Below are 15,285 nucleotides of genomic sequence, written 5' to 3' on the forward strand. Positions count from 1 at the left end.
CCCCCCCCTAAAAAAAAACAAAAACAAAAAACAAAAAGAAATGCAATACCACAAAGTCGATATACCACAAATTTTGCCATGTAAACTCTTATTTCCATATGCAATAAAATACATGCACTTCTTTATAGTCATATATTCCTACATACACATTGTACTACAAACATGGCTATACATTTTGGAATGACTAGCATTGCCTTTGTAAGAAATACAAAATGTGACTCTTATGCCCTAGCATTTATAGCGAATGTTTAGGCTAAAAGAAAAACACCTTGGATTCTAAACTTTGGCTGACCACCCGATGATGGGTAATATGGATTAAAGCATTCACGCTCTGCAGATATGATCAGAAAGTATATTACTATTATATAAGTCCCTGACTTGCAATATATTTTACAGGCCTGACAAATGAATGACAAGAGGACAGAATTAAAAAAATAAAAAATAAAAACTATAGATTTCTATTCTAGAGCACTCACCACTACATACATGAAACATATCATTTCATATGCTTATCACAAATTAAGAAACCTTAGACAAGTAGAAACAAAAACGAAAAACTTTATTATGCACCAACTCATCTACTTTCTGAAATTGGTCTGGACAAGTTTTGGAAGTATAACATAAAGTTCAAGTTTGATGCCATTCCCCATGGCTATGACCTAGCCAACAGAATCTGGACCCGATCCAGATCATAGCTCAAAACAGAAAAGTTTTTGGCCAAAGGCAATTAAGCTCCAAGTCAACATCTGAGATGCAAGACCCAATATCAGCTTTTCTAGGCCTTTGGGACAGTTGAAGAGTTCATAAAAACATTATTATTCTTAAGTCATTATTAGACAAACATGAAAGCAGTTGTCACAATCTTTTGCTTAAATTAATTTAGCACTACAGTACCCCCCCCCCCTCTAATCATGAACTTATTAACTAGCAGACGTCTGTCTTACAGTACAAAATACACTCCTTTGTAGTTCATCAATTAGTATCTGAGTAAATTGACCTGTGCAAAACACAATCAGCAGGTCAGAAACAATAAAATGCAATTATAATTAATACATACTTCTTACAGTTTTCTATACCACCTTTTTTGGGAACCTTCTTGATGATGTGTTTGATCCCCCTAGCCCCCCCCCCCCCCCTCACTTTTCCTATTGAACTTCCAGTTTATATTACATCAACATCAAGCAACACCAAATGCCGCACTACAGTGCCGCACCACCACCCCATGCTCCAACTTTACTTCCTGCCGTAACTTTGGGGGACACCTGGGGAGATAGGAGGGGTCACACACCATGCTCAACTGAAGCAGGAATCGTTCTCAATAACGTTCGCAAAATACCTTACTGTCAAGAAATGAAGGAAAGTTTTGAAAAGCCTAACTCACTTACCAGGTGATCCAAACATCTGCTATTACATTCTGATACCAGGTTACCATTGACGCTTTGGAGAAGAATTAGTGCAGTCAAATACCACAAACAACACAGATTGATTTTCCAAACTCTGGCCATTTTTCGTTGTCTACTGTTCTGTATTTGGGCATGGCGCGGTGCCGGTGGTTTATTGCACACCCTACCCATTGGTAGAACCAGACCCGAACGCCATCGCACCGCCAGCATCTACCCACGGCCACAGACCATCGTACGGGACACGGCGGCCGTGCTGAGATGGTCCATGATCCGTGAAACCACCAACATCGTCAGGATGTAGGCGTGGCGGGTACAAACACTGCATTCCAATAACATGTATACATGCATGACGTCAAAATAATCTCTCTAAACTCATTGGTCAAAAGTCTGAATGGAATGTGCGAATTATCAGGTATGATGAATAATGCATTAATTGCTTCAGCGCTCACAAGAGCTTACGTATTACACGTACGTAAGGACGCGCGTGCGCGTGTGTGTGTAACTTTGGACAGCATGACATATGCCGCGCACGCAGTACTGAGTACAGTGCATGCATGCAGTGGACAATCAATCACAATATTTTGTCGACTACTTGCATTATCAATGATGCAAGACTGCGAAATACCCTTTATACAGCGCCAGTTTGTGCTCCGATGTAATTGGGACAGGGAGTAGTTATTTCTATAATTCATGGTTTTTATCAGTGCTCTGCGTGCATTGTCCCGTTCGTCGTGTGGAAACCACGCTGGCATATACAAGAAGATGGCTAATGTTATTCAACTTGGTGAGTATTGGTAGTGCAGCTTGTTGTGGAGTAGACGCGTGTAGACTGCAGTCCCAGGTATTGAGTTACGTGTAAGTAAATAAGTTCTACGAGCCGCTACTGGCGCTAGCCTCTCACTCAAAATAAGCTGAGCTCTCTGCTCTGTGTTCATGGTGTTGTGTGTCTGGGCCTCGTCAGCATGCACATCAGTAGACAGAAAGATCCGTCTGTCCGGAGGAGTCTTTTATTTTTTTGACGTTAGCGTGAAACCAGACTCAGTCTCCGCGGAGGAGAGCGATAACGTCAAACAAATTAAAAGAAGACTCCGCACAGCACATGGGCAGACGGATCTTTCTCATCTGTCTCTCTAGATCTAAAACTATCAGACTATACTTTAGTACAGTAAGTATAGGGGGCGGGGGTTAATTTAGCACACCTGCACCTCTACTCAGGCTCAGCTCGGGCAGCCACAGCACAGGGCCAGCTAACTACACGCAGCTGCTGTCGCTTCGCGACAGTGGCTGCACGTCTATTCCTTCGCAGACGTTGTTATGTTTCAGCGGTGGGTGTGCGTTTCCTTCATGAATATCTTTATTAATCGTGGAAAACTAAAATATAAGGAATTATCGTAATCTATGATAATCATTCAATAATCGGTATGCGATTTTTTGTTTTTTTGTCAAAAACTCACCGAAATCTGTGGCTAAAATCAGGTCTGTAAACGTCCTTATTGCTTCACTCCTCATCTGCGTATCATTTGAATGACATTCACTCTCGTATACTACAACGTAGGTAGTCGGGGCAGAAGTGATGAGATAGTCAGATGACCCCGACTAAAAAAGGTCAAATCATTGCCGGCGCGCGTGATGAACAGGTAGGCCAATACTAGATAAGCTTTACGTAACACATAAAACGCACGGGCGCACAGGCATACGTAAAACGCAACCACTTCCGGTTGCGCATGCGTGGTAGTTTGTTGATTTTGTGAAGCTCTCGAAGGAAAAGATGCCACCGCACGATTTTCTCTGAAAAATTCAACAATAAGGTCTGGATACTAACAAAACGCCGAATTCAACTCAACCATCAGGAAAATACGCTGTAGGTGAGTGTTAAACATTATATTACTCTTAAAATCATACAAAATAAAAGGTATTTTATGTGATTTTGCAATAGTGACGGTCGTTTACAACGTTGAAACACTAACGCATGTCAGACTGCTGTGCTGTGCACAGCGGTCTGGTCAGGCTAAGGGCCAGCCAGAGCCTAAAACACTCATATTATTAAACAGTATCTAACACGTTAGGGTAAGGGCACCAGTATTCGGTCAGGTACCGGTAAATATTCAGTCACTTATCAGTAGCGTAGCCACCAGCCAGTAAGTTCAAATGTCACAACACATGCAAATCACATCAATTCACATACTTACACACTCATTCACAACAGGAAACTCCCTTAGCCCCCTCCAAAAAGCCCTCCAAAATCCCAAATTTTACCGTCAAAAGTGCGGAATCGGCGCAGATGAGGCCCAGTCAAAGAGTATGGTTCACCGAAAAAGCACTAAAAATCGAGAAATACGCCGTTCTCTTGCGGGATTTTTTGCTTATCGCATGCTTGGAGTGTAATGGTATCCTCATAAACGCAAAAGAAAAACAAAATTTCCGTACATGCCGATACAGTGTCTCAATGTACAAGTGTTGAATACAGGTGCGCGTGCCGAGGCCCCAGTATTCGGTCACCAATGGTCGTCGCAACGTCCCTGATGCAATTTTGCGCCAACAGGGTAGCGCGCACGCGCATTTTTCAGCTGCCTTGAACACGCATTGACTTTGAACGTGCACATCGCGTGACCAAATACTGGTTGCGGTGACCGTATTCTGGGGCCTTTTCAAGGTGAAATATTTCGGGATTTTGTGCAATTCTGTGAGATATTTATTTATTTATTTATCTATCTATTCAGTCTTTTTTCAACAGGGTAGCCCCATCAGTAGGCAGGTACTGTTCTTACTGGGGGCCCTGCACAAACAAAGCATTACAGTTGACAAAACAGAGACATATACATCAAATACAACACACTGTATGTGGACAAGTACAATTTTTCCACCGAGTCCCCTACATACAGTCACACAATAACTATACACTGACAATTACACGCTTACTAGTCAAACAAGCAATAATAACATGGTGGGCCTACGTATCTATCATAACCAAATAATTAACCATAAATTTCATCAAAAATTAAAACTGTCACTGGAAGTGATAAATACCCAACCAGCAACCATCTTATTTTTCTAATTAACAAACTTATTTACATAACAATATATTACTCAACATTGAATAAGAATACACTGCCCACTGACATTCACATTATATACAGCTGTATATCGTATCTCTTGTCGAATGCTCATAATCTGAGAAAAATAAATATATCGGTAATTTCTGTGTTTGTCAGTGAAAACGCTGTTGCCATGGTAACACAATGTATAACATGAAAAAAAATTATACACAAGTATGATATCATGGATCATATCATATCCTAAATTTCAAATCAAATACTCAAAAAACTAAAAAAAAGCAGTATTATTCTATAATTTTCATTCAAATAATGTTGTTAACATGGCAACACTTCAACTATAACATAACAAAAATGTAAACATCTAAATCATATAATAATCACATATGCCAAATTTCAAACCAAATACTCAAAACTCTATGAGTTAACAAAATCCATAATTTTTTATATGATTTTTCATTCAAATTATACTGTTACCATGGCAAGACATTGTACAACAGTTAACCAGAAAGCCTATCTCATCCACTGGCAATTTGAATGACCTTCAAAACAGAGAAAGAAAAAAAAGAGAAAAGAAAAGAAGAGAAAAGAAAAACAAAACAAAACCTGTCACCACAGCACATACTCTCCGACAACTACAAAAGGTGGGTCTGCATTCCTACAAACTTGTACATACCATAGAAAGCACATGTGTGCTCAAAAAATATGTGAGCTCAGAGAAAAAATGCATTTTTTGCATGATCTTCAAATGAAAAGGTATGGCATTATCAAAACAACATTGCTTGTGAAAAAAAGCAAACAAACAAAAAACAAAAAACATACCAAATTATCAAATGTATGATAATCACCAATACAGCATCTTAATATTGCCGACTTTTCAGAAACTGAGTACAAATGTTTACTTTGTTTGAGCATTTCTCACTTCACTTGGAAAACTATCCCAAAGTATTGCACCATCAAAAGAAAATGCCTTTCTGCCACTTTCAGTTTTTACTTTGGGTACAACTAAACCTCTACTTTGAGCATTTCTCGTACTGTATCGATGTACACTCATGGCAGCTGAAAACATACTCTGCAGATATACAGGGGCAGAATCATTCAGAATGTCAAACATAAGTTTTCCTTTCTGAAATTTCCATCTCTTCTCTATATCTATCCATTTTAGACGTGTGAACATCTATTCTTGCTGTTTGTTTGTGTTGCTTGATGAGAATATCCTTTATTCTTTGACTTGAGTTTGTCCACACACTTGAGCAGTAATCATAGTAAGGTAATATCAGAGCATTTGCTAATATGCTTAGCGCTCTCTACAGTCAAATACTTTCTTACTCTACAGAGCAAAGCTAGCCTGTAAGCAATTTTGGCAGATACCTGGGCAACATGTTCATTCCAGGTCAAGTGTTGATCCAACCAAACACCAAGATATTTGACCGTCTTCACATGTTCTATCGACACACACTTTCAATCTGAATATCAATGTCTTCCCTGATACCATTTACTCTCTGTGGGGTGCCGACTAACAAAAACTTTGTGTTTTCAGTGTTGAGTGTGAAACGACGACTCTGCTTGCCTTAGATCATCATTCAATACAGTCTCTAATTCTTTGGGACTCGAAGCGCTATACATAATAGCACTGTCATCTGCATACAAAACGATTTTGCTGTGTGTGACAACAGAGGGTAGGTCGTTAACAAAAAGCGTGAAGAGCAGGGGTCCTAAAATAGAACCCTGCGGTACTCCTGATTTGAGATCCAGTGTATCAGATTTTTTTTCCCATGGATCATTGTACATTGTTTCCCACGTATCAAATATGATTTGAACCGTGATATTGCGTTATCACCTATACCATATGTACCGGTACGTAGTTTATGTAATAACAGGCCATGATCCACGGAGTCGAAAGGTTTCCTTATGTCTAGGTATACCAAACCTGTCAATTTCCCACTGTCCATATTCCTGAATACATAAGCACTGACATCAATTAAAACTTACAATGTACATGTACCTGGATCTTAGTTTTCTAACTGTCATTTTCTGCTAGTCTGAAGCTTTAAGATGAATCTTTGAATTCAGAGAAGGTTTACTGACGAGTCTTGCTCCATAAACCTACTAACAGTATTTAGCACAACAGTCTTTAAATCTCTCCATTGAGGGTGTGTATAGAAGATGTGTACGGTACTCTTCAGCCATGCATGTAAGCTTAGCCTATTGTGTGATGGGGGGATTGTGATTGTGGGATTCATTTAAGAGTACATTATACCGGTACTGTATCTATTGTGTGAAAATCATTTGATTCAGAATGGTCTCATATTCAAATAATGTGCAGTTTAATGTTTCCGGGTTAGCATGCCTGTACAGTGATGGGGCCTTAAACTGCACATTACTTGAATATTAGACCGTTCTGAAGCAAATCATTTTCACACAACAATAGATATGTACTCTTAAATGATCCCAAAAGAATTGGAACAATCATCCCCCAGCATTCCTACTGATTCCCACTGATCTCCACTGATTAGTTGCTAGCCATCCCCTTTAACCTGCTCCGTACTGGAACTTGATGCCAGATTTTCAAAATGTCGACAGGAGTGTCTACATTTGTGGCCGAAATTTATGTTTATTTGTGTAATGCTGACCTGAAAATGACTTTGATGAAAAGATCAGAGTTTCTTCTATCAATTTCTATTCTTTTCTGTATCAAAACTGCAAAGCATGCATTTGTTTTGTTTTGTTTTTTGTTTTTTGTTTGTTTTTTTTTTTGGGGGGGGGGGGAGGGGGGTCTACCGGTAATTCACTTTTTTCCATCATTGTAGTGCACACTTTGGTATAGTACTCATATGAAGATGTACATGTAATTCAGGCTGAGCTTACTACTGTCTTTCGCTGACCCCTTTTGATACGGTCCTGAAAGTGTAACAAAAGAGTTTGCGAACCCATCAGCATGCGCTGTAGTCATAATCTCAGATCCAGACAACATGTTGTGTTTGATGGCACATGCAGTTGCCCATGAAATGGGACGACATTGTACTGTACATACTGCTTGACTGCTTTGCACTGATAGATTGCCAACCTTTGACTGGCAAAAGAATCTTTTGGGGGGCATTGAAGGCTCTCAGAGAAATTTGGAAGAAACAGTTTAATCCTTGACTTCAGAAACTTATTCTGATATTTTGGATTTGCAATATATTTGTATATAAACTAGCAAGTAGGTCTTGAAGTACATGTAGCTCACTCTCCATAGGTTGGGTTTGTAGCATGTTTGTAGTCAGTTTGCTTTACATATTTTAAATTTAGGTTTTGTTTGTCTTCTATTGAAGGAAACAATCCCGACTGTCTCGCTGGAGCTGTTGCTTTAGCAGCAAACAGTCTGCTAAGTGGAAATGTCATATCAGTGCCAACAGACACAATCTATGGCGTTGCAGCTCTTGCTCAGAATACTGCAGCAGTCGAGAAGTTGTATGAAATCAAAGGGAGGAATGGACAGAAGCCTATTGCCATATCGGTCAGCTGTATTGAGGACATTCACAGGTGAGTAGCCCATTTTAAAGTAGACTTGGATTAAATCTTTAGAAAAAAGTGAAGTCATATCACATGGCAGTTTATTTTTGTCTTCAGAGTTTAAATGCCAAGTGATGATTAATGAATAAAGCTTCTGCCCATATTATTTTAAGTTAATGTTTTACGCAGAACACACATAATGTGAGTGAATGCCTTGAGCTATAACCAGGAGGTTATCAAATTACCACAGTATGATCATCTTGTCTTGTCTTCTGATAACTTTGCAGTAACTGGGTTATACACTTGCAGTTACTAGATTGTCCTTACATGTACAGTTTGTACATAATTTTTAAAGGGTGTGTACAGTTCTGGTCGAGGTGAAGATTTAGCTTTTAACGTTTTGCGAGATATTCAGAAACCAAGTATGAGATGTCAAAGAGCATGCAGTTCAAAGGGGTATCAAAAGTTTATTCTACGAAAATCGGTTTTGAAATGGCTGAGATATCCAAAAACAAGGTGAAACAAAGAGATCCTAATAAAGTTGTGGCATGTCACCTTTTTTTAATATTATTAGCACTTTTTCAGATATCTCAGCCATTTGAAAACCAAGTTTCATCAAATAAACGTTGAATCGGTTCTTAAAATTACATGCTCTTTCATATTTCATTAGAGGCTTTTCATTATCTCAGTTAGGAATGTTCAAAACCTCTCAAATCCCTACCTCAACCAGTACTGTACAGTCCCTTTAAGACCCTCTACTAAGAAGGCAATTCAGTTCAGGCAAGAAATAAGTAAAATATATTTTTTTTTAAAAGAATTATAGTCTACAATTCTATATCAGTCAAGGATAAGTGGCTTACATACTGTAAAACGAGGAATTTTCGCGTGCATTTTAATTTCGCGAATTTCGCGAGCGCCAAAATTCGCGAAATTAAAATGCATGCAAAAGTTTTTGTCTACATTACATGCATTGAACACCAGTGGCAATTCGCGAAAATTTCATGCCACGAAAAGGGCTGTCGGCTCCAATTTGCGAAAATTTCATGCCGCGAATATATCATGTTTTACAGTAATCGAGGTGTTGATGGAAACCAAACTTTATTCAGAATATCAACTCATTGTACTGAAGTCTGTATTTGAGCTTGTAATATAAATTGAAATACTGTTTATTTAATCTGGATCACTGTAGTACTATGCATTATACCTGAATTGTGTTAAGCTTTGTGCCACCTTCACAATTTTTGGATTTTCAACCCACACACATAATCTCAAATAATATGACTGTTTTTATGACCTTTGTTACTGAGGTAACTTGAGGTAATAACTAAAGCATGTCTGGTAATGGTGGTCTGACTGGTTTGAGCACAAGCCATCATATGAAGGCTACGAGACTGGTGAAGTAGTGGATATTGGTCAAGTCTTTATCATCATGAATTCTATCAAGCATTAAAATCTTTCTGTGCTCAAACTTAAAATTACCCCACAAGTTATACAAATGTAGCTCAAATCAGACCAGGAGGAACTTGGTACATAACTGCAGGAATTCAGTAAATTTTTGGCTGCTTATTATCTTCTTCATACATCATAGTTACTACAAATTATGGTAATCCTAGCCAGACAGTGTAGGCTCGCATGCCACTGGGCTAAAAACAAATAGCAGTGTTTTCAGACAGGTACAATTGTACCTTGCCATCAATGATAAAATCTGTGAATGAAATGCACTTCCTACAACAATCTCTGTGTGATATGAAACAGACAGTTGTAACGCCAGTAAGCAGTTAACACAGTTTTCCTAGTTATCCTACATCTTGTACATGTGACTGTTGTATTCATATGTGGTATTCAGCCCTTATGAACTTTGTCAGAGAAATGAAGAGTGTTCCAGGGAAAAATGCTAGGCTATTCATTGCTGGAATGACTCAAAATGAACTCACTTTTTTTTTCTTTTTTTCCTTTTTTTTTCAGTATAGCTTGCATTCTAATAACTATTTACTGACATCATGGCATTGATGATGCTTATTAAACACATTGCTAATTGTTCTAAGTGTTATTAATTTTCCTGTGTGCATTGTGGTCGTTCACCAGGTGGAGCTATGTTACTGTGACAGATGATGTTCTTCGAGACCTCCTTCCTGGACCAGTGACTCTAGTCTTCAGAAGAAGACCTGAGTTAAATCCTGACTTCAATCCTGCCACTGACCTGATTGGAGTTCGTATTCCAAATTATCCTTTCATTCAGCAGTTGGCTGCATCAGTGGGAGAACCTATTGCCCTGACCAGTGCTAACCTGTCAGCAGAGAGAAGCACACTGTCAGTACAGGTGAGCAATCCACAGCAGAGGCCCAATGTTTTTAAAGGTCATGTTTACCATTGAGAGTAGTGGTTTCAGAAATATTTGAGATACTGTATCACATGTGATGCATATGTGCAGGTCAGTTGTATCATAAAACATCCTACAAGTGTGTCATGTAAAAATTTTGCAATAAAACCTAGAATATAAGGAGATATCACTATTTTTCTCAATAACCGTAACTGTAGACAGTTTAGTCTGGTAACATTTTTATTATAACCATTGTTCACATTCTAAATATTCAACATTACTTAACACTAATTATACACATTCAAATTTTTACATTGGTTGTTTCTATCCGTAACTCACAGTTTAGAACTATTTTGAAGCACTAATACCAGGTTTTTATTTCATCTGCAAATGGTGAATAATGCCTTTAAATAATTCACAGTGTGAGTTTACTGGCAGTAGCAGTAAGCTGTCCACAGTATGGGTTTACTGTTAGTATGATTAAACAAGCCACAGTTTGAGCGTACTGTCATCAGCAGTGGGTGGTCTACAGTGTGAGTTCACGGCCAGTAGCAGTGAGCAGTCCAAAGTATGTGTTCACTACCAGTAGCAGTAAGCAGTTTACAGTGTGGGCTCCCTCTGAATTTTAGTAAGAGTAAATTATGAACAGGGTAGATAGACTCTCCATAGCAGTAAACGATCCTTGGTTGGGTTCACTGACTGTAACAAGAAGTAATCCACCACTGTCAGTAACATGCAAGTGAGAGTGAAAGATGCAAGAATTTTGATTTGCTTTAACAAAAAGGCTGAAGGTAATGGTAATGAAGTACAATGTACCTTCACATTTATCTTAGTAGATCTTGCCTACTACATTTCATACTGTTCTTTAGATATTCTGATGTACTGTGATGGTTGCTTTTGCTTGTTCAAATTCTTCCTAGGAATTTGAAGAGCTGTGGTCCAAGATAGATCTGGTTTTTGATGGAGGCATCCTAAGTGACTCAGAAGAGGCCAGGAAAGGTTCAACGGTCATTGACCTTTCAGAGATAGGTCGGTTCTCTATCATACGACCAGGGAGGTGAGTTCTTAGGTTTAGGATCAGATTTTCTTCATGGGAAGTATTCTGTGATTATGAGTTACACTAGTAATCTCACAGATAGACAAAAATTTCTGGTAGAAATGGCCTCTAGTATCATGTATGAGAGCCTTTAGCTGTTTCCGTCATAATTTGCTAATTTCTTATCCACTACATAAGACATTATATTGATCATTTCCACTGGCAGTAAAGATTAAATTACAACTCTAGCATATATGCAACTTTTTTGGTAAAAAGTTGCTTCATGGACATGTGGGCCCAATGACTCGTGAAACATTGCCAGAAAATTTGATCCTGGAAGATAAAACTCATGATGACTGGACTTTACTCTCTTAGCTTATTTTGAAAGCCATGCAAGCAGCTAAATGCGCAGTGTACATGTTTTAACTTTTATGTACTTGCCTTAACTGCTTTTCATCATTTTGTCGTCCAGTACCTGACATCCAGATACCAAATTCAGTTGACATCCTTCTTAAAGACAGGGAATTTAGTGTTGTGTAAATTGTTTAGTGGTCTCCATGGCACGCCAGGGGTAAAGCCTCACATGCCCCAAACTGACTTAATTCAGAAAATCATGGGAGTGCAGAATTATTCATTCATGAGTTATGTATGTATGGTCCCCATGAAGGATCTTTAATAGGAATGTTTAAACGTTCTGTTTACCTTTGGGAGCGGTGATTTAAAAAAAGATGTTCAAGATATCACATTTGATGCATATGAGTACACTGTAGGTCAGTTCTATCACACAACTATTCATATTTTGTAAATTTAACAATACTTAGCATTGATTAAAATATGAATTTAAAATTTTACATGATTGATTATTTCTATCCCTAACACACATTGTAGAACTAATTTGAAGCACTGAAGCTGGGTTTCTGTTTCATCTGCAAATGGTAAATTATGCCTTTAAGACTCGTAGTACTGTGAATTTTAATCAGTGTCTCTGTATCCTCCCCTCTCTGTATCCTCCCCTCTCTCTCTCTCTCTCTCTCATATCTTCATCATCATCATCATCATCATCCTCATCCTCATCTTTCCCGATACTGGAACCATGTAGTGCTGAAGAGAAAACCATCAAACTTCTTCATGGGAAGCATCACTTGAAGCAGAAAAAGAGGTAGTACAAGATGCCATTGAGAGAGATATGGACTGCACCTAAACCAGCCAGGTTTTGAGACAAGAGGCAATACCAAAAGACTTTCATAGAGACAGGATGAATTGCCAGATTACCTCCATCATCTTGTGTTGGTTTTCCTGTGACTTTGTGCACTTTGCATGGAGAAGGAAAAATAATGTGTGTTGAAAGCATGTATGATTCACACCAACGGACTATATTGTGCCTATGTAATGCTATTTAATACATATTCCAGACATTTCTAACATCTTGAGCTCACATGTTATGGTATGATGCCTGAATCAAGGGCATAGAGGTGGTCTTTGAATAGCCATGTCTTTGCTTGTTGAAATTTCCAGAAAAACGTTTGTGTAACATAAAGATCATTTCAACACTGTCACTACATGGCAGCTATTGATATAAGTTGGTAGATTTGTGGTTGATGTGTGTGTTTGTATGTACACAAAGGGTGCGTGTGTATGGGTGTGTATGGGTGGTTGCTGGTATTTGCAGTGCTTTGCTATGTGCTTGTTACCATTAAGATTTTTTCCCTCCAAAGTCTGTTTGCTGGTAAAACTGGAATACCTCAGACAACCTATGAACACCAGCACCATCTGTGGGTTCTCACTGATACCAAGAAAAGTTGAATGTTTTATTTTGAAAGCATACCTTGGTACTTTTTGTATGTTGATTAATTCCATGAATTCATATAAGAGAGACATTCCTCTTTTTTATATAATGCTCTATATATGTATACCAATGGAATTGACGTGTGCTCTCATAGAAACTAGCTTCTAGTGTTTAAATGAACATAAACTGACTGAACTATGAATCACATGATTACAAGTGAAATGCTTATCTTCATAATAACCACAGTGGTTTAGATTTATTTAAAGTTTGAAATCACTTGAGTGTAGAGTCCTTTGGGATTCTTGTGTTCTATGAATCTTTCTCAGAGTAGTCTGTTTCTCTGTGATTGATGACATGGACATTCTAGGCTAATTGTTCAAACCAGGAATGTCATTTCAGTTTTATAATTTCATCAGTTTCAGGGCATTGTCTCTTCAAGGAACCATCAAGATTATGTAATCTAAAGAATTGATTTTTCTTTTTCCCTATTTTTGGTGCTGTTGCAAAATATATGTGACGCTGTAGTATTTCACCATGCAGGCAGATTAGTTTTGAAGATATCTATATTTTTGTACCATGTTAGAAGCAGTTTACCGGAGAATCACAAGCAGTCACAAACATCTTCAATTTGAGGCTGTCTGGATGACAGTGCAAAGACAAATTATCACAGTCTAAGACTGTCATACATACTGGCATATCATGTTTGAATGGATTGTTAACACTACCACTATCCACCCCACACTATTGCCTTTGTGTTTACTTTCATGAGATCATATGTTGTAATACATTACATCTGGCATCCTGATTTCCTATGTAGTGAAACAGTCATGACATTTTCAACACCTCTTGCCCATGTAGACAAGCAACTGTTTGTATTAATCAGTTTGAAATAAGACAGTGAATGTGAATTTTATGTTATCAAATTTGGCATTGCATTGGTTAGTTATGTGTACATTGATACAGTCTCTTTTCAGATACTAAGTTTTCCTTCAATTTAATTGTAGCTATATTCTTGTAGTCAAAGATGAAGGTATGAACACTGATACAGTCTAATAACCAGAGGAGAAAGCCCTGTAATGACATGCTGCATTCAGGTTAAGGAACATTTTTATTCAGAGCTAGGTGCATGGTTCAGTGAGTGACATAGATTTGAAATGGAACAGTTTACACAGTAACATGTCAAAGTGAGATGTAGATGATGTTTTGATATACCGTATGTCCCCCCCCCCAAAAAAAAAAAACAAAAACAAAAACAAAAACAAAAACAAACTACAACAGGACCCTCCGCAATGATAACTTTAAAAATAGTGACTCAATCCAAATACACTTTACAATTTCAGGGTACGAAACTATACTCATTGCCCACATCTTACAGAAAACCCCATTCGATTTGCTTAAGTGTTCAGAGAGAAATGAGGAATGTTGTAGAGCATGTCAGGAATCTCTTCCCTCCAAGTTCCGTCTATTGTGTTCACACACAAGAGTATCCAAGTGCTACACTTCGAAGAATCAGACGTATGACATGCTTTACAACAATCCACATTTCTCTGTGACCGCTTAACCAAATTGAATGGGGTTTTCTGCAAAATAGAGCAAAGATGTTATATTTTAAGACCCTGAAGTAGCATTTAGACAGCTTAATCATATTGGGTGTTATCAATAAGAAAATCTGATTGTAATTTTTTGGGGGGGACATACTGTATAGGCAATCTCACAGCATAAATCTATTGAATACGCCTACTCATGTTTAGAATACACTACTTATATTGAGAATACATGTACTGTGAAATAGCTGTTCTTTCCAGACATGTCCATACTGAGATTTTATTAATCTTGGCTTTTTATAGTATAAACTGTCATTATCTTTATGTCTCCTGCCAGTTCAGTCTACTGTCACTTGATTCATTCCAACTATCTGTTTTTGGGGTGGAGTTTTTCAGTTGCTGGTGAAAAATAAAAATCAAATATTTGACAAATGTTACTCACATCATTCTGTAGTACAGTGTATACTAACACACAAGAAAAGTTGGGAAGGTAGGAGCAGTTAATTTATTTTCAACTTGCCATTATTTTACCCTTACATTCAAAGTGTATTTGATATACACATACACTCTGTATCATCGAGTCATTTGCATTGCTAAAATTGTAAGTGTAATGTATTCAGTGCCCAACATGAATTTTACTTGACTGTA

General features: G+C 38.0%; 1 protein-coding gene across 1 annotated transcript; it reads left to right on the plus strand.

Annotated features, from left to right (window-relative positions):
* Positions 1-2,032: 2,032 nt before the first annotated feature.
* On the plus strand, positions 2,033-12,531 carry LOC139713854 (threonylcarbamoyl-AMP synthase-like). Its single transcript, XM_071625558.1, has 5 exons — positions 2,033-2,187; positions 7,771-7,981; positions 10,037-10,271; positions 11,192-11,328; positions 12,407-12,531. The coding sequence occupies exons 1-5, from the start codon at positions 2,094-2,096 to the stop codon at positions 12,468-12,470; spliced, it is 741 nt and encodes a 246-aa protein (XP_071481659.1). The 5' UTR covers positions 2,033-2,093; the 3' UTR covers positions 12,471-12,531.
* The last annotated feature ends 2,754 nt before the right edge of the window (positions 12,532-15,285 follow it).

The sequence above is a fragment of the Diadema antillarum genome, unplaced genomic scaffold (assembly GCF_040938485.1).
Source record: "Diadema antillarum isolate AM-2024a unplaced genomic scaffold, OU_Dant_1.0 seq00002077_RagTag, whole genome shotgun sequence".
In the NCBI taxonomy this organism is placed as follows: domain Eukaryota; kingdom Metazoa; phylum Echinodermata; class Echinoidea; order Diadematoida; family Diadematidae; genus Diadema; species Diadema antillarum.

What these genes read in the sequence shown, in the direction of transcription:
- LOC139713854 (XM_071625558.1), top strand. Translation starts at nt 2,094, where the DNA reads ATGGTTTTTATCAGTGCTCTGCGTGCATTGTCCCGTTCGTCGTGTGGA. An exon ending in GGCTAATGTTATTCAACTTG is followed by an intron (nt 2,188 to 7,770) that starts GTGAGTATTGGT and finishes CTTCTATTGAAG; the next exon opens with GAAACAATCCCGACTGTCTC. An exon ending in TCTATCATACGACCAGGGAG is followed by an intron (nt 11,329 to 12,406) that starts GTGAGTTCTTAG and finishes GGAACCATGTAG; the next exon opens with TGCTGAAGAGAAAACCATCA.